The sequence below is a fragment of the Ictalurus punctatus genome, chromosome 27 (assembly GCF_001660625.3).
Source record: "Ictalurus punctatus breed USDA103 chromosome 27, Coco_2.0, whole genome shotgun sequence".
In the NCBI taxonomy this organism is placed as follows: domain Eukaryota; kingdom Metazoa; phylum Chordata; class Actinopteri; order Siluriformes; family Ictaluridae; genus Ictalurus; species Ictalurus punctatus.
Genome location: NC_030442.2, coordinates 1,788,103 through 1,805,838, shown reverse-complemented (window position 1 = coordinate 1,805,838; position 17,736 = coordinate 1,788,103). Strand labels below are relative to the sequence as shown.

The following is a 17,736-nucleotide window of genomic DNA, read 5'->3' as shown; positions in this document are numbered from 1 at the left end:
TTTTTTAAATGCTTTTTACACAAGCGCAGACACTGGAGACTCCATCCTTGGTTGTTACATAAACATTTCCTTACAGTAAACTTTGCCAGATCAACTGCAGTGAATAGACTAAGCGCATTAATATAAACCTGTGATGTGGTCTAGAGTCTGACCTACAGTCAGAGCTGCTGTTGTAGAAAGTTAAAATCAGCACCTTCTGACCAATCAGAATCAAGAATTCAACAGCGCTTGGGGAAAGGTGCACTTATAGTCAAAGCAACATTACCCATCACCCCCCACCTCTCTCAGAAATATAAGTGTTTGTAGATCATCTGAAAACCTTTATGGAATAATCCGACTTGGGCAAACAAGAAAAAAGAAAGTCTCATCTCGATAAACACAAAGGAGGGAAAAAAAGCATTATAACCAAATAATCTCTTAAATGTTTATTTAATTTTAAATCACATTTGGTCAGCAGCCGACTACAAGTAGTGTAAGGGGCTGTATTGCATCGCTGTAAGGTGAAATGTTCCTTCTCTTCACTTCCACGTGAAGGACAGTCTTTTGTAAGTGATTGCACAGGAGCGTGCGTCTGACGCACATGCACTTTGCCCTTTCTTCGTAACACTGACAGTCGGAGGAATGTGAAGAGTCTTGGACGTTGTCGGAAAAAAAAAACTCTAATAAAAATAATAATAATAATAATAATAATAATAATAATAATAATAATAGACCACATGTAAAGAAGAATTCCACTAAAAATATAAATCAGTCATTAAACTTGTGTTTGGACCCCGGTGTCACTCCCATCCTCCCTTTGTGCTCCTCTTAATACAGTATACAAACGATTACAGAGACAAGAACAAAGAAAAAAAAATTAAGGCTTTTTGTGGGTTTTGTTTTTTGGGGTGGTTCGGCTTCTCCTCCTTCCTGCCGAGACGTCACACAGAGGTTCCTTCCTTCAGCTCTTCTCCTTCCTGGAGACACACGGAAACATGAAATTATTCATTTTTACACCTTATGTACATCATATTACATGTGAACATCCTTACACAACAATGGTGGTCTAGACGCCTGTGGGCGAGAGAAAAAAAAAAAAGTACAATGTGTTAATCTGTTTGAACTCGAAGTCCCTGCATGTGAACGCCCATCTTTTGTGTGCGCGCTCTATATGCTGGTTTAAAAAAAAATAATAAGGGATGGCAGTGTGACTGGGTTAAGGGTTAAAAGTCAAAAGACTCGGGTGGTGCAACTTGGGTGGGGTTTCTGGAGGTGTACACAGAGTGGAGCAGCTGAAGCTGCGGACAGGCTGATCAACTTCACAAAGTGGGACAAACTGGAAAATCGTGTGTGCGTGTGTGTGTGACGTTGAGTATGATGATCCTGTTCTATCACAACTTGCGAACAGGGGCTGCACCTTTTTTTTTTGTTTGGTCGTTCGTCAGTCTGATCCCTCAAGCTGTACGACATCCATCAAGGATTATCGCATGCTCGGCTTCGGGGCGAGGCGGCGTCTCGGACGCACGTCGGTAGGAGGCGTGGCCCGAGTTTTGAAGGTGAAACCGATTCAGAGGATTTCGTCGGATTTGTACTCGAAGTACGACGTTCATTCTTTTTTTAAAAGAACGAAATTAAAAAGAGCAAACTCAACATCCAACACTAAAAGATATATCTTTGACTGTATTTAGCGTAAATGGTGTCAAAATCCTCGACTCGGACCAGCCGTCGGTAGGACGCTCAGTGGCTCCAATCATCAATGATCATTGTGTACATGCGTGGATAACGAGCCTAATCATAAATAAATGTGTGTTAAAGGAGGTCCGTGGAAATGATAACGAATGAACCGACTACAAATGGAAAAACTAACATCCTGGATATGAAATGCACCCGCTCCATTCCTGAGCTCAGTTTAGCTGAAGACACTAAACTGTTGAAAATTAATTTGAAAAAATAAATAAAATAAATAAATAAATAGATAGATAGATAGATAGATAGATAGATAGGTAAGTAAGTAAGTAAGTAAGTAAGTAAATAAATAAATAAATAAATAAATAAATATAAAAAAGTAGCCGTAGCACCAGCAGAGCAAAGGCGAATCGAGATGTGAAATCAGACGTGTGTGATTGACAGCTGATTAGTTACCAAAATGAACTGGCAGCCTAAACAGACTCAGAGGTCACTGGGAAGAGAACAGCACCTGCTGCTGCACTTTTTCCTGTAGCTGCTCCTGCAGGCTTTTCACCACCTCTTTCTCTTTGGTCAGGTCCTCCTGAGCGGCGCTCAGTTTCTGCTCGAGTGTCGCCGAGGTCTCTGCGAGCTCCTGCGTCAGCTTCACCTCCTTCTCCAACCTCTCCTATTTAAACAAACACACACACGCATGCAGGGTCAGTCTGCTGCTGGGGGAAGATGATGATGATGTGGTGCTTAAAATGTGTGAGGGAAAAACCTTGAGCTCAGTGGTGGCTCCTTCTCCTGTAGTCTTCAGCTCCTCCACCTGAGCCTCCAGGTCGATCACACACTTCTGCGCCTACAAGATAAACACACGTATACACACACACACTTTAGTAGAAAATATTGTGCCTGTAATACAATATACAAGTACCGTTTGCTGACTGATAATCGACTGTTACCTGGCCGTAGTTGTGCTCCGCCTGCTTGCGCACGCTGGCCTCTGTCTGCAGTCGGACTTCTGCCTGCTCCAGCTGTGCCCGAGCCTGCCGCGAGAGGTCAAAGGTCAGAGGAAAAGAACTTTACGTAACGGTCAAAGGGGGAAGGAGCGATGCAGCAGTCGCAGGAATCTCGGCGAAGAGGTTAGCGAACACACCGTGCAGCAGCTTTCAAAATCCAACGCAGCATGCGCTCGGGTTAGACATGTGCCGATGTGATGTGCCTTGCAGCTGGAACTCCAATCTGAGCTGTTATAGAATTTAGTTTTAAAACTCCTTCTGACCAAAATGTAAAAGCTACGGTATAAAAGAGTTTGTGGATCGACTGTTCGTAAGGATATCGCGTGCTGAAGGTGACGGTGTAGCTGATAATCGGCACATGCGTACTCTCTTCCAGCATAAGCCCCGTTTAGCACAACCCTGACCAAAGACAGACGATACTAGAGGTCGACCGATTGATCGGTTTTGCTATCGGTTATTGGCCAAAATCCACTCCAACAGGGTTGGTTGAAGAAAAAAAAAAAAAAAAATTGTCAGCGGTAGTTTTTAATTTCGCCTCTAGAGGCGTTCTGAGTAACGACAGCGGCCTCTAGAGGTGAAATAAAAATTACTTTAAAAAATTTTGTTTTAATTAATTTTGGATGTCTCTTTTTTCACTTGTTACTTGGAGTGTTATTTTTCGGTTCAGTTTGAATGTATATATTCATTTCATTAAATAAATAAGTACATTTTCATGCTACAGTCAGTCATGTTTATTTTTGTAATAAAGTTCTGCAATGTTTGACTTTGAGCGTTGTGTTTTTCATTCAGTATCGATTTTTAAAAACGAATCGGTTGATTAATCGGTTATCGGCGGGTAAAATCCGCTGAATCGGTCGACCTCTGGAAGATACGCCACGGAAACAGACTCACGGTTAAAAAAGGTAACTAGGCATTAGCAAAAGCCACGGTCTATGTTCTCTCAGTCACAACACACACACACACACACACACACACACACACACACACACACACACACACACACACACACACACACAGACAGACAGAGCTGAGCTGCAACAGTACATTCCCCCAGCCTGACCTGGCTGGGCTGCGTGTCCTCGTTGCTCTGCGTGTGCTCGGTCACTGCCTGCAGTTGCTGTCTGACCTGTAATGCACAGCAAATCACTCAAACACAAAGCCCCGCCCTCCGTCCCTGACCACACCCACCCACACAGCTCTCTTCTCATGTATTTGGGAGCTTGGTTGCTATAGCGAGATGAGTGTGTCAGTTTTTTCTTACAGCAGGTCGATAGTTTCATGTAAAAAATAAATTAAGTAAGTAAAAAAAATGAATACAAATAAATAATAATAATAATAATAATAATAATAAATGTATGTGCGAGCCTTACCGCTGAGAGCTCGGTGCGCTGTTTCTGAGCGTCTGATTGGGCCGCCTCTAGCTGACTCCGAGTGGCTGTTAACAATGTCTTTAGCTGGAAGAGAGCAAAAAAAAAAAAAAAAAAAAAAAAAAAAAAAAAAAAGGATACCCGTTAAACACAAACAAATCATAAACGGTGATTCTTTAATCTGCGACACTTCGGGGTGGAGTGAGTGCGAATGTCGAGCATCACCTTCTCCACCTCCTCAGCACAGCTCTGGCTGAAGCTGACTGACTCCAGCTGTTTCTCCAGCTGTGCTTCGAGCAGCATCACCTGCCCTTTTAGCTACGAAGAAAAAGAAAAAAAACACAGAGGGAGGCTGACTCGTTTCTTGTCTCTTTGCTTGGATTCTTTACCTCACCTCTAAACCAACAAACATGTGTGTTGTGGAAATGACTGAGCTCCACCTGTTCTGTGCTTTGGTTCTCGGACCTCAGTGCCTCCACGGTCTCCTCCAGCTCCTTCAACTGAACCAGGGCCTGGGAAACACACACACACGAATTTAAACAACAAGAATGGTCTTGACCTCAAACAAATACCCCCCCCAAAATGTTTGTGTGCGTGGTGCATGTGTGTGTTTACCGCCTGCCGCTCTTCCTCGACCGCAGAGATCCTGGACTTCCATGTGGCCTCTCCGTCCTGCACACTGTTCTGCAAATCCTGCAGTATGCCCTCCTACACACACGCGCGCACACACACACACAAAATGGATACACTGTGTCATTACCAGAGCCAGTGAGTAACTAGGCGTTACACAGACAGGAAATGATTAGGCAAGTGTGCGTGTGTGTGTGTGTCGTACCGTTTCACTGAGGGTGGCTCTGTACTGCTCACATTGGACATGTAGTGCACTCTGACTCTCCTCTGCTTCCTTTAACTTCTGTAGAGCGTCCTGTATGACAACACACACACACACACACACACACACACACACACAATGTGAACAAGGCCAGGAACTGTACTATTGTACAGGAGGAGCTGTGTGTGTGTGTTTATTTACTGTCAGTGCTGCGTCTTTTTCTTCAGACTCTTCCTGTAGGCTGTGTCTGAGCGTCTCCTGTGCTTCGAGTGTGAACGCCTCCAACCAGTTACTCTACACACACACACACACACACACACACACACACACACACACACACGATATTTAGTACCTCAACTTTTAATGTTGCGCTTGAGAATTCCTGACGTCCCAACCCTTTTCTGATTACACTGCTGCCATGACGACGACAGCGATTTGGGACGGGACAGTCCCTTTACCTGTTCGGTTTCAACGGCGATGTGAGGAAAGAGTGTTTGGAGAGCGTTCTTGGTCTCCGACCGGAGAACGTCGAGCTGCCGTTCGTTCTTCTCCTGAAGCTCCTACACGTTCGCACGAATATTACGTTAATAAAAGAAGAAGAAGAAGAAAAAAAAACAAACAAATCCAAATGCACTATGATTATGTAAAGGAATGGTTTTTTTTCCCCCCCCTTGCATAATGTGATAACTTCGATTCTTACGTTCTCTCTCACACATACGCTAACCTTGCTCTCGGCCTTCGTCTGCTCCACCTGCCCCCTCAGCTGCTGGAGCTCCTCCTCCAGAGTAATCAGGCGAGCGTCTTTCTCCAAGCTGAAAAACATGATTTTTTTTTTAATTCCCCCTGCAATTAAAATAAAATAAAATAAATTCTCTTTACTGCGGTTGCGCAAACAGGATGTGCGTCCTAGAGTCTCACTTCTCAAACGGCTGCTCGGCCTCTGCGATCTCGGCCTGCGAACGAAGACAAGGACAGTGTGAGCCGGAGGAGACTTTCGAGCGCTTTTGAGATCTCAAGCGTAAACGTTACGGAGCGAGCGTTCTTACCGCCTCCTCCTGCTGCTTCATCTCCTCTCTCAACTGCTTCAGCTCCTCCTCCAGAGCCGAGACGTTGTTCTCTCGTGCCGCGAGGCTGTCCTGCAGCTGCAGCACCAAGCTCTCGGTCTGAATTCGGGTTAATAATGAACTCATTAAAAAAAAAAAAAAAAAAAACCTACTTGTTCAAATCATTAAAAAAAAAAATAATAACAACAACAACAACAAGGGCGTGTCTAACAAGGATGGAAAGCTTACCGTAGATTTCTGCTGCTCCGTCTGTTCCCTCATCTGCTTCAGCTCCTCCTCCAGCGCCGAGACATTGCTCTCTCGCTGTGCGAGACTGTCCTGTAGCTGATGCACCGAGCTCTCCTTCTGAAACAAACACACACACACACACGTATGATACACGTAGTAGATCCCAATCCCAGACCCAGCAGTAACGAGAGAAACAAAACAACGACGTCTTGATAAGAACATAACACTCAGTGACACGTATTTTCTGGTAAATCCAAGTGAGCGTCAAAGACGCTGAAATCGCGCATCTTATACTAGTCCAATACCTCCTCTGCACTTGTTTTCATCTTCTCAAGTTGTTCTTTTAGAGACGTGACCAAATCCTCCTTCTCCTTTATACTGAGAAAGAAAGAGAGAATATTAAAAAATATATAATAAAAAAAATTATTATGGGGGGGGGGGGGGGGGGGGGGGAACCAGTACAATACTACTAAAACTTACCTGTTCTTCAGCTGCTGCAGTTCCTCAGAATTCTCCGCCTGCACACAAACATGTTTATGTAACCTTTAATCTTTTTCCTACGGCAAATCTACGGCTTTAATGAATCCCTCCGAGTGAAATACCTGCGGTGCAGCAGACTGCAGTGGGGCCTGTACTTCCACAAGGACTTGTTCCTGTGCGTCCTGCTCTACCTGAACGAGCTGAGCTTTCACAGCCTCCAGCTCTGCACACCTGTCCTTGAGCTCCGCCTCTGTACCACGCACACGCTCCTGCAGCTCTGAACACGCACGCAATATAATTCATGAATTACAAATTATGCACTGGTAAAAATGTCTCGAATAGAGAGTGGAGATTCACTGACCGCTGAGCAGGCTGCCTTCCTGTTGCGCTTGCTGCAGCTGAGCCTGCAGGGTAGCGCCGTCGTTCTGCGCTTGACGCAACTCCGTCTTGACCTTCTCCAACGTCTGCTGCAGAGCCTGCTCGGCCTCCGCGCGCCCCGCCTGCGAACGCACGCAAACGTTCCCGTTTTTATTCGGGTCGCAGCGGAGCCCGTCCATTAGGCAGCTTAGGCAAGTACAGGTTCCCAAATCAGGGGTCTTGGAGTAAACACTCCCCCCACCCCCCTAATACTAACAATCATAAGGAGATTACAGAAGACAAGCTTCCTTGAAAGGGCAGAGGTCGTTCACGTACCTTGACCTGCGCCAGCTGCTCCTCGGTGGCGGCCATTTTGGATTCCAGCGCTTTCCGACGCTCATCCTCGGCGTGTTGGGCGTCTGTGCGCTCGCTCAGCTCTCGGCCCAGACGCACAACATCCTGGCGCAGCTTTACCAGCTCAGCGTTTTGCCTGTGTGTGTTTAAGAGAATGAGGACAGTTACAAGACACAGCACTTATCATACACTCTAAAGAGAAGTTCATGTTGAGTAGAGCTCAAAGATCGAGCGCAGTTTAAACTGACCAGAACGTAGAAACCACTAGACTTCTAAAGCTGGCAAGTTGCCCAAAGTCTACCGTTTTTCATTCTTTATCCTGCTGCAATTATTCGCCAAGACTTCATACGCTTCCGTAAACAATTATCGAATATAGCTCTTAAATTAGTGAGCTAAGTGTACATTTCATATACATAAAGACAGTGAGTGTGTGCGTGTGTGTGAGTGTATATGTACATGCTCTCTGTGAGGCTGGAGGCTTGGTTCAGAGCATCTCTCAGGATGGTGTTTTCTTGCTGCAGGCGGGCCAGCTGGGCGGCGGGACCGTTCTCCAGCTGATCCTGCAGGCTCTGGATCTAGAACAGGCACGCAACGCTATCGTTAACGAAACGGTGAGGATAAACGCAACGCCGCGCCGCTCCGGTTTCACGGCTTACGCGCATTAAAAGAACCACAGAAGCTGTATAGGACAAACCCTGACCTTGCTGTTGAGCTTCTGGGTCTGCTGCGTGTGTTCGTCGTAGGAAGCCTTCATGCGGGCGTGCAGCGCGCCGATCTCCTGCTCGCGAGCGCTCAGCTCCGAGCTCAGCCGAGTTTCCACCGAAGCCATCTTGCTCTTCTCGCTGTTTAACTCCTGCGGGGCACAGGACGGACAAACCGATCGAATCCCAGCGCAAACGTGAAACGGTACACACACACACACACACACACACACACACACACACACACACACACACATACATATACATACATACATACATATATACACACACACATACACACACATTGTATATAGCAAGCATCAGCTGCAGCAAAAGTAGACCATTTCCATCTGAAAAACTGAACACACACAGAACTCATCATCTAACAATGCAGTTAAGCGCAGAGAGAATGAGAATTGTGCGTCAGTGTGCTATTATTATATTTACATTCCTGCCAGTGTACCTTCTATTATATTATACGCACATGATTGACAAGAGCCTGAAGGGCTGTGCTCTCAGGGTGTGACTGATTCCTTCACAGCGTCTCATAACAAAGCAGAGTTATTGCTTCCGGGTGATTACAAATGCTTTTAGGACTGTCACAAAATGTTTGCTTTTTTAAGTTTATTTAAAGCCCTGATTCATGACTCGAGGCGGGGTTTACACCGAGTCAGTTATCGTGTTACGTGCGTCAATCATGATTTACACGAATTTACAATCTCAACTACGGACTCGGTGCTCGTCCTACCAAATTAAAATGCTCCGTATTGGCACGTACGAGTACTCGCATCCCTGCCCCCATCCCACCGAAGAAGATTTTCACTCGACATGCATATGCTTTTAATGCAGATTACTGATCGGGATTTAGACAGGGAAGAACTGAAACCTTAGTGAGCTCGCGTATGCGCGTCTTGGACGCAGCGGCGTTCTCCTGCTCAGCAGACAGGAGCTTGTCTTTCTCCTCCAGCTGCTTCTTCAGAGCTGCCAAGGGGTCACCTTTCTGAGATGCCTGGAGACAGAGAGAGAGAGCAACAAAGATAAACAAGTAGAAGGGGACAAAAGGAAACTGAACTGTAGGTAAACTGCTACACTGCAAAATAATCCCACTTGTGGGCGTGACCTGTCCAGTATTTCTTTCACGGGATTGGTCTGAGGAATCGTTCAAGCCAATAGTTTGGATTTGTTGCTTTGTAGCGTACTACCTAAATCTGCATATAATTTGGAGAATCTCAGCCTACATGTATCTTAGGTGAAATCCCAGCTAAACGTAGATAGTGCAGGGAACAGGGGGTAAGGGGGCACTGACGGAGGAATGAGGAAACACACACACACACACACACACACACACACACACACACACACACACACACACACACACGGGTGCAGAAGAGGAAATGGGGTTGTACCAGCTGCCATGTGTCGGCTCCCGCCTTGTCGCTGACGATCTCCAAAAGCTTCTGCGTCTCCGAGTCGCTGAAACTGGAGCTGCTCAGGGTGGAGACCAGAGTATTAAACGGCAACAGCAGGGGCACATCTGCAACATCCACAGCAGCAGCTGCAGGTAAATGGAACAGACATGGAGAGAACATGGTTGTTCCTTTCCAAGTAAAACCAAAATCATTTATTCTTCTGGCAGTCAGCCCAAGTTCCTGGGAATTTTTTTCTTAAATAAATAAATAAATAAATAAATAAATAAGTAAATAAATAAATAAATAAATAAATAGTGTGTGGCCTCTGGAGGACTAATTTAAAAAGCATACCTCGATCGCTGAGGCTACAACTGAATAACAAAAGTATAGGTGTGTTACGCAAACAAAACCGGTACCTACAGGTCTTCATCCATTGTTAATCTCATTCGTGTATGCTCCGAGTTCTAATCTGCAGCACCTACCTGCCTCCGCCTTCTTTTTTGACTTCTTCTTGGAAGAGGCTTCAGGTTTGGGTGGCTCAGCTTTTGCTGGAATAATCGTCACCGGGGCAACCTCGGCCACAACAGCAACAGCTGGCTGCTTGGCGCCCTTGGGAGCTGGTTCCTTAGCCATTTTAACATTTGATTCTTTTGCAGACTTGGCTCCTGATTCTTTGGAAGTCTTTGGAGCCGATTCCTTACCGACAGGTTCCTTGACTGCCTTAGCAGCTGATTCTTTAGGAACAGGCTCCTTGGCGGCTTTAGTGGCCGATTCCTTAGCAGCAGGTTCTTTAGAAACTTTTCCAACTTGCTGTTTGGTGACAGGTTCTTGAGTACCCTTGGAACTTGGTTCCTTAGCAACCTTTGTGGCTTGTTCTTTAGTGATGGCTTCCTTTGCCACCTTTGCAGCTGGTTCTTTGGTCCCCTTGGGAGCGGCTTCTTTAGCAACAGGTTCTTTGGTTCCCTTAGGAGCTGCTTCCTTAGCAACAGGTTCCTTGGTGACCTTAGGAGCCGCTTCTTTAGCAACAGGTTCCTTGGTGACCTTAGGAGCCGCTTGCTTAGCAACAGGTTCCTTGGTCCCCTTAGGAGCCGCTTGCTTAGCAACAGGTTCCTTGGTCCCCTTAGGAGCCGCTTCTTTAGCAACAGGTTCCTTGGTCCCCTTAGGAGCCGCTTCTTTAGCAACAGGTTCCTTGGTCCCCTTAGGAGCCGCTTCTTTAGCAACAGGTTCCTTGGTCCCCTTAGGAGCTGCTTCCTTAGCAACAGGTTCCTTGGTGACCTTAGGAGCCGCTTCTTTAGCAACAGGTTCCTTGGTGACCTTAGGAGCCACTTGCTTAGCAACAGGTTCCTTGGTCCCCTTAGGAGCCGCTTCTTTAGCAACAGGTTCCTTGGTCCCCTTAGGAGCCGCTTCTTTAGCAACAGGTTCCTTGGTCCCCTTAGGAGCCGCTTCTTTAGCAACAGGTTCCTTGGTCCCTTTAGGAGCCGCTTCTTTAGCAACAGGTTCCTTGGTCCCCTTAGGAGTTGCTTCCTTAGCACCATGTTCTTTGGCACCCTTAGCAACAGGTTCCTTTGTACTCTTGGCAGCTGAGTCCTTAGAGGCGGAGTCCTTGGCATTCTTAGGGGCCGGCGCTTTGGTGACGGTCTCTGAGGCAACTTCGACAGGTTTAGCAGGGGCTGGCTCCACCTTCGCAACCTTCCTCTTCTTCTTATCCTTTGGGGAAAGTGCAGGTGGGGCTGCTGCTACAGCAGGCTTCGTCACTGCCACCTCAACCTCAGCTTTGGGCTCTGGGATCACTGGAGCAACAGGTACAGGTACAGTCGCAGGTGCAGCAGCGACCTCAGGCTCAGATTCAGGTTCTGGTTCGCTAGTTTCTGAAGCCGGTTCATGGCCCGAGTCGTTCTGTGCCTCCTGTTCGGGAAGCTTCCCGTTCGGCTTCTCCTCCTTCTTTTTGGCTTTGCTTTTCTTCTCCGCTGCCTTCTTCTTCTTGTCCACACGTTGGGGCTGAGCCATGGCCAGTTCACGGCGCTGCTTAGCCAGGGCTTCCTCATAAGAAGTCTCCTTCATGGAAAGAGTGGAGACCAGGGCGATTCCGATAGCAGAAACCACCATGAAGCCGCCAAACACCATGATGCCGAGGGTCTGAGGGTCGTACACATCCATCTTTGCTCAGTCCTGTTCCACCGAAGATCCCGTTTCTGAAACATAGAGGAACACCGTCTATGAAGTCTGTCTGAGTTTTAGAGGCGAAGAACATTAGAGATGGCTTTTTGAGAAAAAAAAAAAACAAAACACACTTGCGTATACGCTTTACTAACAAAGTGATGAAGGAAGACTACATAAAACAGCAAATACCTTTATGACAGACAAATCCTTTTTATGTTTTCGTGTGGACGGAGGTATTTTCCATAACATTGTTTGTCTGGACATTTAAAATAAATTATTTATATGTTTTTAAATGGACAGGACGAAGCCTTCGTGCCATCCTGTTTAAAATGTTGTGCTGTCTATTATGCATTTTTGTTTGTTCAGTCACAACCCACTATTCACACCATGCACAAACAAACAAACAAACAAATAAATAAAAACAGCTTCTACGTGGAAACTCTTTTGCTTTTTCCAGGTGTAGTGCGAGCGAGAACTTCATTCTGCCCACCTGTATTTATCACAGCCGTGTGAACATCTTACTTACTTATCTTTACTTACCGTGTCCTTATAAGGTCAGGAATCCTACGCCGCTATCTACTCAGGTAAAGAGTTCTGGAGATCTAGACAGTCTAGCCTCATTCCTTTACACCCTATCGGTCTCAAAGGCCTTTTCATCTAAACACGGCAACTTCCCAAGTCTCGACCGCTGGAGAAAAGGTTACGCAACACTGTCCAAAGAGCGTGCCGCTCCACACCAAACGGCTCTCCGGCGCCTGTGCAAATGGTGTGGAGTAGCAGTAGCTATAACAATACTGACACCCCCCCCCCCCACACACACACACACACACACACACACACACACACACACACACACACACACACACAACCCTTTATTAACGATTCGATGAAGATGGTAAGCTTGCACAAGCTGGAATTCCTACATCTTCAGGCATGAGTGGGAACCCACAGGGACTGCGTAAACATATTCTCTCTCTCTCTCTCTCTCTCTCTCTCTCTCTCACACTCACACACACACACACACACACACACACACAGAAATGCCTTCAAAATGCTGAGTGGACACTTGAGTGAGAACTCCCTGAAAGAAAAGCAAAGATCTAACAACAGAGATAATATTGCAGACCTTCAACAGGCTTTAATCCAAGAGCATTAGCATGATCACCATCATTATCTCACACACACAAATCTACCTCCAACAAAATCTGCTGCCATTCATTGACGAATGCCAAATTAGGAGGACTGGGGGTTGATTTTGAAAAGTTTATCTTTCCTCGACTAGGAATACAGCCTAAAGGCCCGAGTGTGTGATTACAACTTGCTTTCTTTATCACCCATTCATTTCTGCCATGTTGGGATTTGGCCTCAAAACGCTTCCAACAGGCTGTTTTGTTGAACGCTTCTGACAGGGTGGTTACGGAACTTAAGTCAATAAAAACGGCTTTAAAAAGGTTGTTTTGGGATTAGGTTAACCTGGACACACTGGTGCATGGCTGCGTTCCAATAGCAGACGCATCAAAGGCGAATTACTCTTATTCGTCTGTTTCGGGCTTCAGGTTTACTGGAATGCGTGGCAAATCTCAACTGGAAAGATCTTCGATTCTGGAACGAAACCTTGTTTCCTCGAGTCCGACGGGTTCGCGAGGAAAAGCGGTTCAATCCGAGGCGATTTGTGTACGCGCTCCTATTTTCAGAGACGGTAAGTGCACGGATTAGTTGCTGGCACAGTGTGGAGAACATTGGCTCATGTCTCCCTGCACAATCTAAACAGCGTCTGGCGAGGCAGAAGTCGATGACAACTGTCTCATTTCAGCCCCCTAAAATAGTCGAGTTATGTCCAACTGGCTGCACTGCGAGGTTCACCCAATATACAGTATATAGAATCTGAGGCTGCGGTGAGCACAGGAAGTTCTGCTGATGGAAGGGTCACGATTTGGCCTCAACGGCCCCGACCTCTCGAGTCTTAACACTTCAAGCTGGTGGTGGTGTAACGGTGTGGGGGATGTTCTCTGGGCACACATTGGGCCACCAATCAAGCATGAAATCTGAAATCAAAAGCTACAGTCTTATCACTCAAGATAGAAATACAAATATAATAGCGCCCCTGAAGTGGCGAGTAAAAACGCGGGACGTCGAACAGCGTGTGCGCGCATCTTTAACGTTTTGAACACTGATCCTTTATCGAGCAAATGCAGTGTTCGAGCTTCAGGGATCACTACGCTGCAAGAGCATGAACTAAACTCTCGATAAACAGTTTGGCCATCTAATCAGGCGAAAGGCAGAGGCGTGACAAACTTACCTTATCAGGAAACTAAGAAGGATTTCATTCTCCACAAGTCAAGGGCGTGAAACTTGCCTTTTCATCCGTGCACCTGCCGCTTGGGCCACGTTCCTGTCCGACTCACAGAAGCACGCGCAATTCCATTCGCCCGTAGGCAGAAAGCCAGAACGTCAGATTAGTACCGACCTGTTGAAACGCAGCACCGACCGCATCGAACTGTTGACGTGATTTCATTCGAAAAAGCGGGACGGTATCGATGTCCTCTTAGGAGTGAGGAGAGATCTCGGCCAGTCGTACTTCACGGTCTCAAGACCCGTATTCGTTTACTTACTGCCTCAGTGCAGGTCGGAGCGGTGTTACAGACGGTGCATTGATAAGTGTTTTATTTCAGTTTTATACAACAAACGGAAAGAAACGGGGAAAATAAATAAATGAATAGATAAATAACACAATCCCTCCGGTCTGATCAGCGTTCATATTAAATGACAATAAGAATTTATTCAGAAATGGCAACGTGAGCCATTAGAATAGGAGCTACTGAAAATCCTTACACTGTCAGGACAGAGGGGAGAGAGAGAGAGAGAGAGAGAGAGAGAGAGAGAGAGAGAGAGAGAGAGAGAGAGAGAGAGAGAGAGAGAGAGAGAGAGAGAGAGTGAGTAGGAGTGAGGCTGGTGAAGGAACTGTTTATAGCTGCTATAACGTAAGTGAGAACTGGAGTGAACTTGTCCCGCAGTCGTTCTGCAACGTGAAACGGATAAGAGGTAATGATGCGGTGTTCTGTAAATGTTTTTGTGTGTTTTTTTTTTTTTTTTTAATGTAAATGCCACATTGTGGTGGTACACGAGGAATAAAACACCAAGTCGGGTTGTGGCGCACCGTCCCGCCCCGGTTCTAAACAAGGAATCAACAACAGCCATTTTAAATTGAACATCATCGACTCGTCCGACGACACGCCTGCCACGCAACGTCGATTGTGCCTCTCTTTTCACGATGTGTGGCGTATACTGTTCTACATAAACGTGTACGCACCTCTCCAGCGTTTCAACTTTTTCACCAAGGCCACGGACAACAATATTTCTTGTTTACGGACAGTATAGAACGACACTAAAGCTCTCTAATCTCCAATCGCAAACGTCCTACTGCTTGAGCTCTGGCAGTTAAACCACTGTGTAGCACAACATCGCTCCTCAACTACCCCCCCCGGCCTCTTCTACAGTAAGAGAAATTACAAGGACTATATAACAGGACTTCATTTATCAAGAGCTTCTTGAGCTTCCTGGACTTTCTTTAAATCAAATTAGTTTTTTTTTTTTTTTAGGTATTGAATCCTATTTCACTTCGAACGCCCGGTCACTTAGCGAGAACTAGACAGAATCTATAATAACGATGATGATGATGATGATGATGATGAGAGCATGCTGAGAAAAAGATGTACTATAAGTGTGTCATCCCTGGTTACTGAAGTGGAAAGGTCACTACTGTGCTGGCAATGAGGGATGGATGGATAGACGTACAAATGGATGGATCATCATGATCATCATCATCGTGTGTTGTGTTAGAGATTGGTGAAATATTGCTATTTTAAAAAAACCTTACCTGTGAAAGACTGAAAAAAACAATAATCAAAAAAAATATATATATTAAAGTGCACCAATTACGGTTTTTAAAATATTACCTTTCATATCATTATATACGTAGCTGTTTGTGAATGTAAAAAGTCTGCAAAGTTTTTTTTTTTTTTTTTTAAATCACGACAACAGAGTTACGGACTCGCAAAAGAAGGAAACGTTTCTGAACAGCTGAACCGTCGCACTTCCTGTACTAATCCACGTAGGTTTGTAACAAAAGCCCCGCCTCTGGTCTTCATCGGCTGCTCGCAGACAGCATTGGACCCATCACAACAGACTGGGGCATCTGACCAATCAGAGCTGAGTATGCTCTCTGAAAGGAGGAGTTTAGAATGAATCCTATAGAACTAATCATTTGTGAAACTGAGGGGAGGAGAAGAAAAAGAAAAAAAAGGTAATGCTGCAATTTAAAATGATGAGCATGTTAAAGTGTTTTTTGACCTCGGATGCATCTAAATCTATCGTCTGAGACCTTTAAAACAAAATTAAGCACGTTTCAAAACCGTAATAGGTGCACTTTAAAATGAAATAAAATCAAAATAAATAAACAAACATAACTGTTAGTTGTGTATCAACTAACATCCTTTGCCTTTTGACTCCTTTCCAGATCTGCAGCCTAATTACCTGCTGATGAAAGGGGGCACAGTTTCCACTTCTAGATAGTGAAACGTGTACAAATGGATGTGAGGAACTTCTGAAACAACCCGTGGAAACCTAAAGGCCTGGGATAAGCATTTTAACTGCAATTCATTACCCCCAAACAAACAAACAAACAAACAAACAAACAAAACAAAAGTAACTTAAAGAAGAAGAAATCTAAGCATTTGGAGCAACTTTGCTGTTTTTCCACGCTTTCAGAGTACAGAGTAAAACATTACAACAGTCCAGAAAGTACCAAAAAGTGACAAACTTTCCCATACACGAGTTATTTAATTCAGTAAACCTGAGAAGAAGTAGGGAAAGTTGAGGTAAAGTTAGCGAGAGAAGAAGAAGAAGAAGAAGAAGAAGAAAAAGAGTCAGGAGACAGATTCCCAAAAGAGCGGTACAGAGTGTCGATACATTTCCAACAAAACACAAGTTAAGCTTGACTTTTCACCGCTCATAACTTTAAACAGGCTACTTTTTTTACGTAATAAAAACAGGATTTAAATGAAAAAAAAGGGGGACGTGAAGCTTACCCGACGTCCGACGTTTTTTCACTGACTCGGAACAGCCGCTGAGTCTGGAGTCGTGGCACTTTCTGTGAGTTGGCAACGCGCCCGAGGTGTGGGCTGGACAACGGAGAGGCTTCTCGAGAGCTGATTGGCTGAAAACGGCGTCAATCAAGGTGCGATCGACGAATCACGTTCGGGCAAGTCCGCAAGAGCGTTGAGGCGAAAAAGGGGGAGAAAGAGAGAGAGAGAGAGGGGGAAAAAAAGAGGGGGTTGTCCTTACAGCAGCTCAATGAATGGTGATGGAATGTCTGGGGAAAGTGTTAACGCGAAAATGTGAAAAAGAAAAAGAAAAAAAGAGTTTGGATTTAATTTTATGACTCTTAATAGTTTTTTTCCTCTGGAAGTTTCTGAGTTTGATCTGCGCGTGATTCATTTTCGAGGGGCAGCCTGGGAAAGGAGCGCGAGCACTAAGGACTCGTCATCACTTTTAGGGGTCAGGGTCGATGTCCCCTTCATCCCCGCCTTCCTCTAGAAACCCCCCCCCCCCCCAACCTACACACACTTTCCACTGACATAATTACTAAAGCAGCTAATTAATACCTAAATCTTAACCTCAGTAAATAGAATATGTTTAATAAAAGCTAAACATAATACAAAGCACGTGCACCAGCTAAATGTCTGCACAAGGTAGATATTCCTATCTATGTAGGGACTAACTATGATGGATTCCCATCCTTCCGGTGGGGGGGGGGGGGGGTGGGGGGGGGGCATGATGGAGAACATGCAAAGGTATTTCTAGCTGAAGCAGTTTTCCTCATGGGATTATTACACCTCTCGTTTGCACCTTGAGCTAGGTTGGATTCTGATAGCTAACCTGCTGTTTGTCGTCAAAACTTTGGGGTTCAAAGTTCACATAGGTCACGAGGGCAGCTTGCTGTCATTTCAATGCTTTATGGACGCAGTGTCCCACCCTTTCTTGAGGCCACCCACACCAACGTACGTCCATACATCCGTGCCGCAAGGTTTGTTTGCTTCCTGAATGTCAGACAAGCACG

The 17,736-nt window shown here is 45.5% G+C and overlaps 1 protein-coding gene across 4 annotated transcripts; it reads right to left on the bottom strand.

Moving 5' to 3' along the window:
- Positions 1 to 410: 410 nt before the first annotated feature.
- rrbp1b (ribosome binding protein 1b) lies at positions 411 to 16,832 on the bottom strand. 4 transcript variants are annotated; one of them, XM_053676504.1, is made up of 28 exons: positions 16,706 to 16,832; positions 9,941 to 11,650; positions 9,456 to 9,604; positions 8,936 to 9,058; positions 8,049 to 8,201; positions 7,805 to 7,923; positions 7,331 to 7,484; positions 6,999 to 7,137; positions 6,760 to 6,914; positions 6,638 to 6,675; positions 6,463 to 6,535; positions 6,158 to 6,274; positions 5,912 to 6,028; positions 5,784 to 5,818; positions 5,590 to 5,677; positions 5,324 to 5,425; positions 5,067 to 5,159; positions 4,869 to 4,958; positions 4,649 to 4,741; positions 4,474 to 4,545; positions 4,259 to 4,351; positions 4,037 to 4,120; positions 3,727 to 3,792; positions 2,610 to 2,693; positions 2,426 to 2,506; positions 2,177 to 2,332; positions 1,032 to 1,053; positions 411 to 956 (listed from the first exon to the last, which is right to left on the bottom strand). In XM_053676504.1, coding segments are annotated over exons 2-28 (4,173 nt in total). In that variant the 5' UTR covers positions 11,616 to 11,650; positions 16,706 to 16,832; the 3' UTR covers positions 411 to 954. The 4 variants fall into 4 exon arrangements, with proteins under 4 accessions (XP_053532479.1, XP_053532480.1, XP_053532478.1 ...); XM_053676505.1 differs by lacking the exon at positions 1,032 to 1,053 and having other exon boundaries at positions 2,122 to 2,332; XM_053676503.1 differs by lacking the exon at positions 1,032 to 1,053.
- Positions 16,833 to 17,736: the final 904 nt, after the last annotated feature.

Coding starts and splice junctions, on each gene's coding strand:
- rrbp1b (XM_053676503.1), bottom strand. CDS start 11,615: ATGGATGTGTACGACCCTCAGACCCTCGGCATCATGGTGTTTGGCGGC. Junction 6,915..6,998: donor GGAAGGCAGCCTGCTCAGCG/GTCAGTGAATCT, acceptor GTGCGTGTTCAG/AGCTGCAGGAGCGTGTGCGT. Junction 4,352..4,473: donor AGAACCAAAGCACAGAACAG/GTGGAGCTCAGT, acceptor TTTTCTTCGTAG/CTAAAAGGGCAGGTGATGCT.